This window comes from Bos mutus, chromosome 5 (genome assembly GCF_027580195.1).
Source record: "Bos mutus isolate GX-2022 chromosome 5, NWIPB_WYAK_1.1, whole genome shotgun sequence".
Taxonomy (NCBI): Eukaryota; Metazoa; Chordata; class Mammalia; order Artiodactyla; family Bovidae; genus Bos; species Bos mutus.
This window is the reverse complement of record NC_091621.1, coordinates 108,366,607-108,381,788: the sequence shown is the minus strand read 5'-3', so window position 1 is coordinate 108,381,788 and position 15,182 is coordinate 108,366,607. Positions and strand designations below refer to the sequence as shown.

Sequence of the window (15,182 nt, the reverse complement as noted above, 5' to 3'; positions counted from 1 at the left end):
TGAGTGACTGGGGGGAGGAGAGGCTCAGTATCAGATTAAAACAAATCAAAAGGGCAACAGGAAAAGGGCGGGGAGAGGGGTAAGGTGAAGCCCAAGTTGTGTATCACACCCGAATTTCCTTTACACAGTCCAAGGGATGCACCAAAGCAAAATAAAGGGACGGGGGGCTGCAGCCTCATTGAGCCCCACCTATTCTCGGATGGAAGGTTGAGTCAAACCTAAAAATGCGGGTCAATGACGACAGGCTGGGGGAGGGCCAGGGGGAGCTGCAGCATCACAAAGGCTAACCTGGGTCACCCCCAATCTGCAGGAACCACTAGAGGATGTGAGACAGTTCTGGGGCTGTGCAGACAATGAAAATCAACTCCACGATGGAGCAGGGGCAAGGGGATGAGTGTATGTGCCAACCCCTAGGTAGACTCGGAGACCAAACCAAGTCCCAGGGCATCCCCTCAAGCGGGGAGGACCAGACGCTGGATGAAACGCAGGCCCGCAGGCTGTCCGCTCCAGAGCAGAGCCACGCCTCCAATGCTAGCTCTGGAGCCTGGCGGGCCTCCGAAGGTCGGTGCAGGAATGTGCCATCTGCCTGGCCCCGTGCCCGAGTGTGCTCAGCACATATCTGAATGCCCCAGAAGAGCTTTCAGTAGGTGGCCCCACGGGAGTGCACTTGCATATCCTGATCCATACCTCAAAGTCTGGTTAGTCCCGGGATCCGCGGGGTAGCCTCTGCAGCTCCCCACTTGCTAGCCTACACTTTTATCACTAAGGCCGCTCTCACCAAGGCATGCTCTTTATAACTAATCTTACAGGACTGCAGCTTCAGACAGTTTCCCCCACCTGCAAGCCTGAACAGGAAGTGATTCGATTGCAGATATTAGGACTGCAACTCTCTTTGGCAAGAGCATTTAGTAACTGTGAGATTGCGTGAACTTCGGCTGAACATTTTATTTGATGCAGCTAATGATTTACTAGAGAAGGCTCCAGGCTGATGGCTGTTCTCAGCAAAAAGCAACCAGTACCCTATCCTCCTTCAAGAACGGACTGCTCCTTTTCTAACCCATAAACCTTGTAAGAACATATCCTAATACATATTTCCAAAACCTGGTTTTCTATAATGAGTTAAAAAAAAAAAAAAAACTCAGAATAGTTGACTCATTCTGAATATTTTAAGTATTAAGAAGGGTAGAAGATACACAAAGATAAATCCATTACAGAGGAGACTGAGAAAGAATCTCTATATTTAACTATATATACATAGTTTACACACACATACATCTGCTGCTGCTAAGTCACTTCAGTCGTGTCCGACTCTGTGCAACCCCATAGATGGCAGCCCACCAGGCTCCTCCGTCCCTGGGATTCTCCAGGCAAGAACACTGGAGTGGGTTGCAATTTACATACATCACATATAATTAATTTTAAGGCTTGTGGTTGCTACTGTTTAGTTGCTAAGTCCTGTCTGACTCTTCTGACCCCATGGATTGAAGCCTGCCGGGCTCCTCTATTCATGGGATTTCCCACACAAGAATACCAGAATGGGTTGCTATTTTTTTTCTCCAGGGGATCTTCCTCAGCCAGGGATTGAACTACGTCTCCTGCATTGGCAGGCGGATTCTTTACAGCTGAGCCACCCGCGAAGCCCAATTTTAAAGCTGCATAACATCAAAAGACAGGATATATTTTAACCAAACTATTGTGACAATAATCACTTCTCAGTGTATGCATTCTAGGTGGGAGTAATTGCATCAATATCTCTTTCAGCCACCTTTAACAGAGTAAATGGTTTACATAAAATGTAAAAAATTAACGTCATAAATATAATCAATCACTTACTATGTACATGTCTTGGTAAAAGGTAGGAATTAAGAAGGAAAATAACCCAATACGTTTATATAATACTTTTCAAAGCTACTTTCACACATACAATCTTATCAGTTGGGAGAGCAGATATTATACTCACTACACAATGAAAGAAACTGGTCTGCTCAGCTTAGAATCATTTAGCCAAGCTCCTCACTGGCAAGATCAAACCAAGAACTTCAGGTTCCTGACCACTGGCTCAGTGTCGAGCGCTAGCTGTCTACCATAAAAAGGCTTCTGCCCTCAAGGAAGTCATCTCTGACACCTAAAGCCTTGGCCAGTGTTTCCTAGATGCACTACACTTCTTTCCAGTGAGAATCTCACCAGTCTCCGGTTCCAACATCATTGTTGCTGTTGTTTAGTCATGAAGTCATATCCGACTCTTTTGTGACCCCATGGACTGTAGCCCACCAGGCTCCTCAGTTCATGGGATTTCCCAGGCAAGAATACTGGAGTGGGTTGCCATTTCCTTCTCCAGGGGATCTTCCTGACATTATATTTTGAATCTAATTCAAGACAATTATGTGAAAAGGTTATTAATATCACTGACAATTAAAAGATGTGAGTTCCTTCTGAAGGCTATAATTATTAATATGAGATTGAATAAAACTGAATTAGGACAGAGTGCTCCAAACCTATCACTGTGGGACACACACCGCATTTTGCTTATGGGCATGATACTGCCCTCTAGCGCACAATAACCTTAACAGACTCAGCTAATGCACAGCAACCGCCTTCTATGAATAGACGCTGGGCTTCCCAGGTGGCTCAGCGGTGTACAGTCTGCCTGCAGATGCAGGAGACACAGGGCCGATGAAGATCCCTGGAGTAGGAAATGGCAACCCACTCCAGTATTCTTGCCTGGAAAATTCCATGGACAGAGAAGCCTGGTGTGCCACAGTTCATGGGGTCGCAATGAATTAGACACAACTGAACACAAATACACATGTGTATAAATGCACTTTGCTAAGCATTCTGGAGGAGAAAAAGGAGAATAGGCTAAGTCTGTCACATATGTACAATCACAGCAACCATATAAGGCCCCCAGGGAATATATAAATATAATGGAGAAGACAGGAAATGTAAAACAAAATCACTGTAATCAAACACCGTATTATAAGTGCTTTAAGAGACTGCAGATGATAAATCAATTGAGTACAAAAAGAATTAGGTACGCTTCACTGGAGCAGTAGCATGCACACCATCATTGAAGGACCACAAAAAACTAAAGTAAAAGCATGAGCCAAGACCTGGCCTACGAAACACTGTAAGGGTAAACACACGATCAACACGCTGCGGTCTAGCTGGAGCATTAAGTCCGTTAAAAGGAGTGGTAGAAGGTAGCTAGAAAGCAGGCTAAGGTCAGAATGTGAAGGGTCTACAACTGTGCTATTCAATGCGGTAGCTACTTGCCACATATGCTATTTGAAATTAAATAAAATTAAAAAGTCATTTTCTGAGTCACTCCAACCACATTTCAAGTCTCCAAAGCTATGTGTGTCTAGTGGTTACCACAGTGGACAGAACAGCGGTGGTACTGGGCAACACTGCAACAGAAGGTTGTATTCAACTACAAAACGTCAATCTTTCAAGGCTGATCAATCCTTCAAGCTCACTCCTCCCCCAAAATGCAGATCTGATCCTTGCCAAAGTCTGTTAATAAAGAAAACCACAGGTCCTAATGCCATAAAAGGTAAATAAAAAAGGTTGGTCTCTATCCTTCTAGCCATTTCCAACTGTCAGCTAAAGCAATGAGAAAAGTGTTACACATGGCCTCCTATAAACAATTATCTCTCAAAACATGTGCCAGCTTTTAGAATCTACTTTTTTATTAAGAAAAAAAAAGACAATTAAGAAACTATGAAAGAAGAAAAAATATTATTCAAGATTCATTGATAATAATAAAGCACAAGAGTAGGAAGTTACTTCCACTGAGTTTCTTTTGAGTATTTAAAGGAAGAACTATCTTTACTCTTCAGACACCTGCTTCACCTCGAAAGAAGTAACATCAAGCATCTTTTCTATCTAATGCACAGCCTATTTCTTTTCTGCAGTTTACAAAATGCTAATATTAAAAAACAATGTTTATATATATTTGTAGAAAGTAAAATATGAGTCTACTTGAGATCAGGAAGACATACAGAATTCTAAATACAGGGTTCTAAGCGTGGTTTAAAGCCAGAAAAACATACAGTCAATTGCTTAGGACAGTTGTCTAAAACTACCATTCTGACCCTACTTATGAAAAGAACTCTGCATTTCTATTTCCTATATACTCCTGCATTTAAAGATGCTCGTAATGATCAGACTGGGAATCTAAAACACCACAGTTCCCTGGAATATAAAAAGTCAACAGAGCAGCACAAAGTCTTAAGTCCTGAGTCATATTTTCTCTGCCGCTCAGTCTTCCCACTAATGTTGCCATGGTGTTCCCTTGACATTAGTCCAGAACACATCTAGATATTCAAAGAAAAATCAACTGCCTCTCAACCAGTTTTTTAAAGTATTCTCTTTGCAAACCGGGCACCAATAAACACTCATGACCTATTCAATGAACTCATTCATTGTGATGCCACATGCTCAACTCATCCTGTCAAATGTTAGTAAAGTCCCAAAGAAATCTCAAAAATTCAAAAGTTATATCCAAGTTTTTAGAGAAGCAGAATTTATGTGACCAATAGTAGAGACTGTATTTAAATTCTGATCATGGATAATAGAAGATTTCCAAGCTAGGAGAAGGTAAATGTTAATAATTCTTTTCCATCTACATTTGATAGAATTTGGATCAAGTCTGTATCCTCCTATTTTTCATAACCCAGAAACCCTCTGAAAGACTTTTTTTCCAGCAGTTTCAATATTCCCCCCGCCCAGAACTCCAAGAGATGGTCTCAAGGAAAACTCCTCATGGGTGTTCCCTTATAAATAGTTTCCTGCTGTCTTCCATAGACTTGGATATGATTCTAATTCTGCAATTACACAAAAGACTGCAAGGCTAGTTCAAACTGTCCACCCTAACCAAAACTAACATGCAATATAAATAAAAACCTTTCAAGTGGTATTTTATTTTAAATTATGGTGTCTTAGTGTTACAAGCTCTTAGAGGTTATCTATCTGCTTTCAGTACTTAATAGAAGAAACTGAAGTCATCATCAACAGCTCCTACTGATTAGTATAGTACTCATGGCCAGTGTATGTTTTACTAATAAAAACACTGTGTTTGATCTACATACATGGGAAGAATCCCACCTTACTAAAGAAAAGACTTTTCTTTCTTCTTCCATAATCTCAATTTGATACATGAGCTCTGCACGGGTGAAAGGAAAGGAGTAATAAAGTGAAACATCCTAGACACTGTCCCATCAGGTCATGAAATACACCCTACAGGTCCCTGCTCAGTTATCTATCTGCTTAGTGCTCAATAAGCTTCAATAAAAACCATCCAAAGGATAAACCATGCAAAGTCAAAGCGTGCATGGCTATAGAGAAACAGGGAGGGGATAAAAAAGACAGCAGTAAACAGAGGCGAAGACAAAAAATACATGCAAATCCCCAAGGGACAAATATGCCAACCTTCCCGTAAACTGTGATAAGGGGCCAGGCACATGGCTGAGCGGCTGTCCTTCCCCGGCTTCAGGACAATCCATGAGAGCGGCAGGATCCTGCAGGTGGGCTGATAAATCCTGGCCCTCTCCTCCAGCACGCTGGGGGAGAGGTGAGACTCCAAAGGCCAGTGTTGCAACAAACTCATCCTCCTGCCCTCGCTCTTTAAAGAGTCCATTTATTATGTGCAGTAAATCTGATCAGCATGGCTCTTTTAGTTAAAGTGGGTACTTCATTTCTGCAGCCCTCGGACCTGCAAGAACAGCCAGACCCCAAGTTTACTTAGGGAGTGTGGCATTAAAGGCAGTGACAGCAGAAGGTCAGAATCAGTAAGTCTCCTGGAAAACATTTCTTCCTGTCAGCACTGGGCCTCGACACAGACACCTCCCTCCTCTGCCCAAATGCCAAAAAGCAGCACTGGGATGATTTCGACGTGTAGAGCTGGAAGACAGGAGGGTTCCCTGAGAGAAAATGCTCGTAGCAACCAACCAACCTCATTCACCCAAAATAGTAAACAGTTGGTTTCTCTGCTCAGAACCAAAAGGCTTCTGCCAGACAAGCAGCATCACATGACCCAGCTCTCTTCTCTCCTCCTCCTCCCTCCTTTCTTGTGCAAAGTCGGCACCAAAGTGGAACAAGGAGCTATAATACTATTTTATTTCACTTGACATTTGCTTTTAAAATGTTTATAGATCAAAGATATCAAACTGGGAGGAGGGGAAGATACTAAGAGAAAAACTCAAAAGAATTTACTTTGAAACAAGCCATATCACAACACTAAGAAGGGAACCACAAACAGTGGTTAGCTAGTAAAGGTGCCCAATGAATGAACGAAATGAGTGAAGAGACACATTTCTTAGCAAAGTATTTTGCTGATAAAAATCTCCAAAAAAAGATACAGCTCGAGACATACTTGACTTGCTCTTTTAGAAAGAAAACAAAGGCTCTTAAGAAGCTGACTGACGTCAGAGACAGTGCATTGCAGCAACAGTGGCAGCCCCGAACCTGAGATCCACAGGTAAGACCCACACTCCCACCTCGTTGGCCGCACTTTCTCTCACCATCTGATTCTGCTCCTTAGACGTCACAGTCCCACCATGCAAGTCACTGAGGCGGCGACTGGGGCGACTACACTAACAGAGTGAGCTGAAAACCCTACCCAGCTCATTATAGCAACAGCTGCCACCATGATACTCCCTGGCATTTCCACCTGAAGCAGGTGGTGGTGAAAGGCTGGCGGCACAGCTGGTGCCCGATGTGGCACCATATTCCTCTCCTCACAAGGCTCATACGCACTTGAAAGCTGTGCAAGGCATACAGGGCAGAGACACAGAAGCAAAAACCTCCATGCAGAGCAATTTGTTCCAACAGGAAAACAGGTGAAGTCTAAGTGTCATTTAATAATCTACGGCATCACCATCACATGCATAGCCTCCACTCCAGGGACCAACTGGAGGGCTCCGAGTAGATTCACTCATCCTCATCCACCCCGCTGCATTGCAGGATGATCAATAAACATTTGTAAAATGGAAAGGAAAGCAAATGGGAAATGAAAAAGAAAAAATATCAGAAAATTTAAGCAACAACTTTTCCCAACAAGACTGTGCGAAGAGATTTATTTGGCTAATGAAAAAGTGAAAGTGTTAAGTTGCTCAATCATGTCTGACTCTTTGCGACCCCATGGATGTAGCCCACATCAGAATACAAATACTACTGATGAAATAATTTGCTGGCGAGGATGGGGAACAACTGGGACTTTCAGACACTGGGCAGAATGCAAAATGATAATGCCACTTTGGAAAGTTAAACTTATACAATCCCGTAATCTCATTCCTGAGTATTCAAACAAAGGGAAATGAAAACAAATGACCACATAAAGAGCTGTACATGAATATTCAGAGCAGTTTTATTGCCAAAAACTAGGGAGGGGGGAAATCCAAATGTCCTTTAACTTGTGAACAGAATAAAAATTGTGGTGTATCCATACAATGAAATATTATTCAGTGATTTTTAAAAAATCCCTGAACTGCAGGTATAGACATCAGTACATATGAACCTGAGAAGCACTGTGCTAAGTGAAACAAGACAAACACGAAAGGCCACACGTTAAATGACCACACATTTATATGAAATTCAAGAAGAGGCAAACTGTAAGGGCAGAAATAAGATCAGTGGCTGCCAGAAGCTGGGAGTGTTTCTGATGGAAATAGTCTCTCTCGGTTGTGGCTGTTGCTTGCCTTTTACCAAGATGTACTAAGCTGTACTCCTAGAAAGGGTGCCCATTACTGTATATACACTGATCTCAATTAAAAAAAAAAAGATTATGAAATAATATGCATAGAGACAGAATGGAATCATAGTTAAGAATGTAAGAGTTAAGAATATAAACTCTAGAGCTAGACTGCCTGGGTTTAAATCTTGTCTCTCTCTACCACTTTCCAGCTGTATGACCTTAAGATAACATCTGTATGCCTTCATTTCCTCATCTGAAAAATGCGGATAACAGTATTCATCCCACAGGGGTGCTATCATAAATGATGAAATACCTACAAAGCACTTATGACAGTGCCTGTCCTAAACATGGGATTCAGTAAATGCACGCTGTGGTCATCACACAGTCATAGAACACACAGATAAACATGTCTGGATGGTGGTGGGAATAGGATGTTTTTATTTTCTACTTTTCCCTTTTGTTTATCTGTATCTTCTAAATTTTCTACATTAAACAACTACTGCCTTTATAATAAGCAAAAAAATCCTTTTTAAAAAAAAAAACAATGAAAGAAAGGACACTGGGCTAGAACTCGGGAGCTCTGTTTTTCAGCTGTGCAGCTAATTATTAATTACTTAGTTGTAGGACTGCAGAGCGTCATCCTCATCTCTAAATGGGAGGAGGGGCTAGAGCTGAGAGGCTCCATTTCTAAAATGAAATGGTTCTGTGAGATGTATGGTGGAACTGTGCAAGCTACACCGTTTACTTATTTTTCATTCCACATTTACTGCCTGCCTACCATGAACCAGGCACCACGACACACACATAAAAACATTCTATTCACTCCCCTCATGGAGCTTACAATACAGGCTGTGCAAAGAAACAGACAGACGTGTACCCAATTATACAATCATCAGCATGACAAATACTCTGAGAGGAACATAAAGAGGGGAACTAATTAGGTTGGAAGGAGTCAGAGAAGACACGCAAGCCAAGACCTGAATGTTTTGTTTTGTTTTAAAAGTCAAACCAAAAAGATGGGGAAAGGAATTGCAATCAAAGGGAGAGGAAGCTACAAAAGCAAAGATGTGACAATAATTTCTTGGGCAATGGAGGAGAGAGAGAAGGAAAGGACAATCTAACAGCAGTGTGAAATAAAGAGAATCAAGACTCTCTCAGTGGGGAGGCTGGTTAGGAGGAGGGAAATGAGAGGTCAGGCTGTTGATAATCTCCAGAAATCATATAGAACTGTAAATGTTTTATTCTTATTCAAATATCTATATGTGCCATGAATAAACCTGAGAAATATTAGTCTAAGATGTACTTTACTATACTTACAAATACAGCATATAGTTGCAAAAATTTTACAAAAATGTCCTTTCACTTCCATTTTCCGTGGTTAATTGTTCTTTCAGTAAATATTTATTGAGTGTGCGTCATGCACATGCTAGGTGCTGGGGAAGAAGGGGAGACACAGAGAGTAAGCAAATGAACCACCAAAGAACCAGACTGCTTTTTCGTCTGTCCGAGATCTACCAAGATTCTCTACCCTCTGAAGCACGATAGCGGCAATGTGACAGGAGGCTGAGCGCTTTGCACTTGGAACCAGACAGATCTTTGTTCCAACTCTGCCTTTTACCGCCTACCACCAGTCTGGCTTTGAGTAAGTCTCTTAACGTCTCTGAGCTTTCGTCCCTCCTGAAAATGGGGGTAACATCACCAAATTCATGTGGTTTTAGGGTGACTTTAGTGGGACAATCAATCAACAATCAGTATGCCACAGGTACAGAAGATGTTCAGCAAATGGTTCTTTTCACTGTTGTTCAACTTCAGTCTTCCACTTTTAGGGCAGCCCACGATCTCCCATTAAACAGACAAAATTACTCTGAGCAGAAAATAGGGAGAACAAGGTATAAAAATCTGTTTAACTAAGTTCACATTTTAGTGAATTCACAACTGTTTTCTTATAAAGATGTTGTGCTTGGAACTGACATTCCTTTAGGATTTCTCAAACTGTTAATATCTGCCTACATTACATGACCGAGTAAATTAAATAAAAGCTATCACCCAAAAAAGGGAGCCAGTCACAATCTCCCCTGGGATTTCTTCGTTTGGCCTCTGACTAACACTGAGTCATGCAAAGACCAGAGACAACAAAGAGCACGGATAAGCAGTCAGCACACCATGGGGAGCAGGCTGACCGGGTCCCGCAAGCACCGCTTTCTGAAACAGAAAGGCCGAGACAGAGTTTTCTAACTGGATGTGCCTTTCTTGAGCAATGATGCCTTGAGGAGAAAGAGGCATACCGATTAACATGCTTCTCGAGGAAAAAAATTAGAGGCTGCAACCTTCCTAAAATTACATACTCAAAAATGTTTTAACCATCTTTTTAAAATGTTTAGTTTTTACAAATGACTTTGTACAATACGAAAAGAAACTGTCTTCCTTGGGACCCCAGACTGTAAAGGCCAAAAGGACTGTATTTAAACCTTCCTCCTTAAATTTCCCTCTACAGTGAAACGAGGCAGTGACACTTCAGCCTAAACAGAAGAATTTCAAGTACAGTTTACATTTTTTTTTTAAACTGAAGTAAAAGTCTACATTTACAAACAGAAAGAGTACCGCACTTTTATGGCTCTTTCTCTCTTTAGTGGTTTACAGTCTTCTTTATACAGACAGTGCTCTGGAGGTAACTGTCATCCTTCCAGGGAACCCCAGGATCTTTCTGCCCACCTCATGCTACAGAGGGCCCCCTTTTGGAGCTAGTTTCCTCCAGTCTCCTCCTGTCATTAGTGCACAGGGAAGGCAGCAGCTAGAGAAGCTTCTGAACGACTGACATCCCCACCGTGCTCCGTTTTTCTTCAAGGTCTCCAGGCTGCACTGTGTATCAGCAAGACGAGCCTAAAGAAACCACAAAGGCAGGTTCTTCCCTTTAGGTAGTGGGGTGCTGAGCCAATGAGGCAAGGAATCCAAGAGTCTGTGCTAGCCTCTCGCATACCACCATCTGCTCTTCCTCAGCAGCCCAGATGCCACCAGCCAAACAAGCTGCCCATATTATAAACTAACAACCAAGTTATCAGTGCACAGTTCCAGGGAAAAACCTATTAGCTGATGTCAAACTACATTTCTGCTGGCTCTTCATTGTCTTTGATTCTTATCCTATGTCTTTGATTCTTCATATTTTTCAAAGTCAAAAGCTGCTAGAACTCCTCCAGCACAAAGTTACCTCCCTTCACTTTTCTCCACTGAAGCAAGAGTATACTGCATGTTAATTCTTCTGCAAATCCAGACATTTTCCCTGGAATTCAGGGTGCTCAGTGGAGACTCACTCACCAGGGTTACATGTTTCCTGTCACAGACATCAATTCTCCAGTCCATACAGACACACACGAGACGCAGTCTGCGGACAGTACACACAGGACAGCCACTGAACTACATGGTGTCTGTAACGTGCCAGCTGGAAGAAGCTTTGGCCCTTTAAGATACTGAGTTTATTTATTTATTTATTTTTTGCCATTGCCTGTAACATGCAGGATCTTAGTCCCCTGACTAGGGATCAAACTCATGCCCTCTGCATTGTGAGCTCAGAGTCTAAACCACTCGATCACCAGGAAGAACCCTAAGATAGTGAGTTTATTGAACTCCTTATACTCAGAGAGTCAATTCCAATTTGCAATGCTTCATAATTTTAAAAAGATTAGAGTCCATCAAACATCTTAACCTGAGACTGGTATTATTCAATAACAAAAAAAATTTTTATCAAGACTGTACTGCAAAGAAAGTATCAACACTTCCTAGGATATTTAAAAAGAAATAAACTAAGGTTGCAGAGACCCACTGAAAAAATTCAGTTAAATTTCGATAAGAACAATTACTAATGTGATGGAATTCCAGTTGAGCTATTTCAAATCCTAAATGATGATGCTGCTAAAGTGCTGCACTCAACACGCCAGCAAATTTGGAAAACTCAGGCATGGCCACAGGACCGGAAAAGGTCAGTTTTCATTCCAATGCCAAAGAAGGGTGATGCCAAAGAATGCTCAAACTACCACACAATTGCACTCATCTCACACGCTAGCAAAGTAATGTTCAAAATTCTCCAAGCCAGGCTTCAACAGTACCTGAGCCAAGAACTTCCAGATGTTCAAGCTGGATTTAGAAAAGGCAGAGGAACCAGAGATCAAATTGCCAATATCTTGTTGGATCACAGAAAAAGCAAGCAAATTCCAGAAAAACATCTGCTTTATTGATTACACCAAAGCCTTTGACTCTGTGGATCACAACAAACTGTGGAAAATTCTTAAAGAGATGGGAAAACCAGACCACCTTACTTGCCTCCTGGGAAATCTGTATACAGGTCAAGAAGCAACAGGTAGAACTGGACATGGAACAACAGACTGGTTCCAAATCGGGAAAGGAGTACGTCAAGGTTGTATATTGCCACCCTGCTTATTTAACTTATATGCAGAGTACATCATGTGAAATGTTGGGCTGGATGAAGCACAAGCTGGAATCAAGATTGCCAGGAGAAATATCAATAACCTCAGATACCCAGATGACACCACCCTTATGGCAGAAAGTGAAGAGGAACTCAAGAGCCTCTTGATGAAAGTGAGAGGAGAATGAAAAGCTGGCTTAAAACTCAACATTCAAAAAATGAAGATCAATGGCAAACAGATGGGGAAACAATGGAAATAGTGACAGACGTTATTTTCTTGAGCTCCAAAATCGCTGCAGGTGGTGGCTGCAGCCAAAGATGCTTCCTCCTTGGAAGAAAAGCTATGACCAAACTAGATAGCATATTCAAAAGCAGAGACATTACTTTGCCAACAAAGGTCCATCTAGTCAAGGCTATGGTTTTTCCAGTAGTCATGTATGGATGTGAGAGTTGGACTATAAAGGAAGCTGAGCACAGAAGAATTGATGCTTTTGAACTGTGGTGTTGGACAAGACTCTTGAGAGTCCCTTAGACTGCAAGGAGATCCAACCAGTTCATCCTAAAGGAAGTAAGTCCTGAATATTTATTGGAAGGACTGATGCTGAAGCTGAAACTCCAATACATTGGCTACCTGATGCGAAGAACTGACTCCTTGGAAAAGACCCTGATGCTGGGAAAGATTGAAGGAGGGAGGAGAAGGGGACAACAGAGGATGAGATAGTTGGATGGCATCACAAACTCGATGGACATGAGTTTGAGCAAGCTCCAGGAGTTGGTGATGGACAGGGAAGCCTGGAGTGCTGCAGTCCATGGGGTCACAAAGAGTTGGAAACAATTGAGCAACTGAACTAACTAATTAATAAAGAACCCGCCTGCCAATGCAGAGAAAAAAGAGATGCAGGTTCAGTCCCTGGGTCTGGAAGATTCCCTAGAGAAGGAAACGGCAACCCACTCCAGTATTCTTGCCTAGAGAATCCCATGGACAAAGGAGCCTGGAGGGCTACAGTCTGTGGGGTTGCAGAGTCAGACCCGACTGAAGTGACTCAGCACGTAGATGCATGCAATTAATTTCATAGCTTTAAAGATAAATGGTTAAGAAAGTTCAAAGCTGGATTGGGGCTTCTCTGTACAACTTTGTTATTTTAAGGAAACAAATATTATATTGTTCTATAATTGAAAATTAATTTTAAAGATTAAAAGTTGACTACCACTTGCTTTGTAATTAAAAAAAAAATTTACCTAGATTCCTCAAATTTCTTAGGTCTCAAATTCTCAGATAATTTCAGGATAAATGCTGCATCTGGTCAGAAGTCAGGCCAATGTATCAATACATCAGCCTTTTAGAAAACAGTAACTTTCTCCTGTTGTTGTTGTTAAAAGAATGTATTTGCTAAAGAGTGCTCTTAAATACTTTTAGGAGGGCTTCACTTTTTTGGTTTGCATACATAGGGACATGCGCTTCCCAGGTGGCTCAGTGGTAAAGAATCCACTTGCCAACAAAGCAGATTCAGGTTGACCCCTGGGTTGGAAAGACTCCCTGGAGAAGGAAACAGCAACCCACTTCTGTATTCTTGCCTGAGAAATCCCACGGACATAGGAGCCTGGTGAGCTCCAGTCCACAGGATCCCAGAGAGTCAGATGCGACTTAGCAACTAAATGACAACAAAGGAACATATAATATTATTCATATGTGTGACTAATTAAGAAACAGGTCTTTTAAAATTAGACTTAAAAAAGGAAATAGTAACTTTTCTGAGTAGTAAAACTAGGTGAATGGTAAAGAAAAATTAAAATTACCTCTAAACCTTACATTTTTATGAAAAGCAACAGAGAACTAAAAAATTATTTTCTGAATCCAAGTCTTATAATAAACTTCATTCCCACAAATTCAAGCAATCAAAATGACAAACAGAGGCATAGCAAATTAGTCACTTAACTAAGTGAGAACCTAGCAAAGGGTTTGATCAAACAGAATCCTCAATTTAGAATCTCAAGATATGTGATAAGGGACACTTTAAAATTATGAAATATTCCAAGTTGAAGCTGACTCTTGAGTATATAATCTTCTAGGAAACTCAGATATGCCAACTATTCACGTGCATTGTCTTAAAACCCTGGCTCCAAAAGAAAAAAAGAAAAAAAACCACCCTGGCTCAAAACTTACCTATTGCAAGAAACCTTCCTTAATTATCCTCTGAAAGCTCTGGTCACTCCACCTGCTGTACGTTCTTATAAGGATAAGCATAATATTTTCTCTTATTTTGTAGTATAATGACCAAGTCTATCTTGAGCTGAATGTTAAACTCTTTGTTGAAAAGGATTAGCATCTTGATTATTTTATTTTGCCATAAAATAAAACAGGGCTCTATCCAAGAGATACTCAGTTCAGTTCAGTCGCTCAGTCATGTCCGACTCTGCGACCCCATGAACCGCAGCACACCAGGCCTCCCTATCCATCACCAACTGCTGGAGTCCACCCAAACCCATGTCCATTGAATCAGTGATGCCATCCAACAATCTCATCATCTGTCATCCCCTTCTCCTCCTGCCCTCTATCTTTCCCAGCATCAGGGTCTTTTCAAATGAGTCAGTTCTTCACATCAGGTGGCCAAAGTATTGGAGTTTTTTTTTTTTACTTGAAATACTGTCAGTTCTTCTTTTTTTTTTTTTTTTTAACTTTACAATATTGTATTGGTTTTGGCATATATCAACATGAATCCACCACAGGTATACACATGTTCCCCGTCAGTCCTTCCAAAGAACACCCAGGACTGATCTCCTTTAGGATGGACTGGTTGGATCTCCTTGCAGTCCAAGGGATTCTCAAGAGTCTTCTCCAACACCACAGTTCAAAAGCATCAATTCTTCGGCACTCAGCTTTCTTTAGAGTACCAACTCTCACATCCATACATAACCACTGGAAAAACCATAAGCCTTGACTAGACGGACCTTTGTTGACAAAGTAATGTCTCTGCTTTTCAATATGCTATCTAGGTTGGTCATAACCTTCCTTCCAAGGAGTAAGCATCTTCTAATTTCATGGCTGCAATCACCATCTGTAGTGATTTTGGA

At 41.5% G+C, this 15,182-nt stretch overlaps 1 protein-coding gene across 4 annotated transcripts in view; it reads right to left on the bottom strand.

Moving 5' to 3' along the window:
* Nucleotides 1-15,182, bottom strand: part of MRTFA (myocardin related transcription factor A) — a 175,967-nt gene that overhangs the window by 57,430 nt on the left and 103,355 nt on the right. Inside the window, exon 1 of one of the 4 annotated variants that reach the window (XM_070371528.1) lies at nt 5,431-5,774. The exons of 2 other annotated variants lie outside the window; for them this stretch is intronic. In XM_070371528.1, the coding sequence (XP_070227629.1) occupies nt 5,431-5,638 (208 nt within the window). In that variant the 5' untranslated portion in view covers nt 5,639-5,774. Of the gene's footprint in view, nt 1-5,430; nt 5,775-15,182 lie in introns of those variants that run through there. One more of the 4 variants, XM_070371527.1, reaches the window with a different exon arrangement.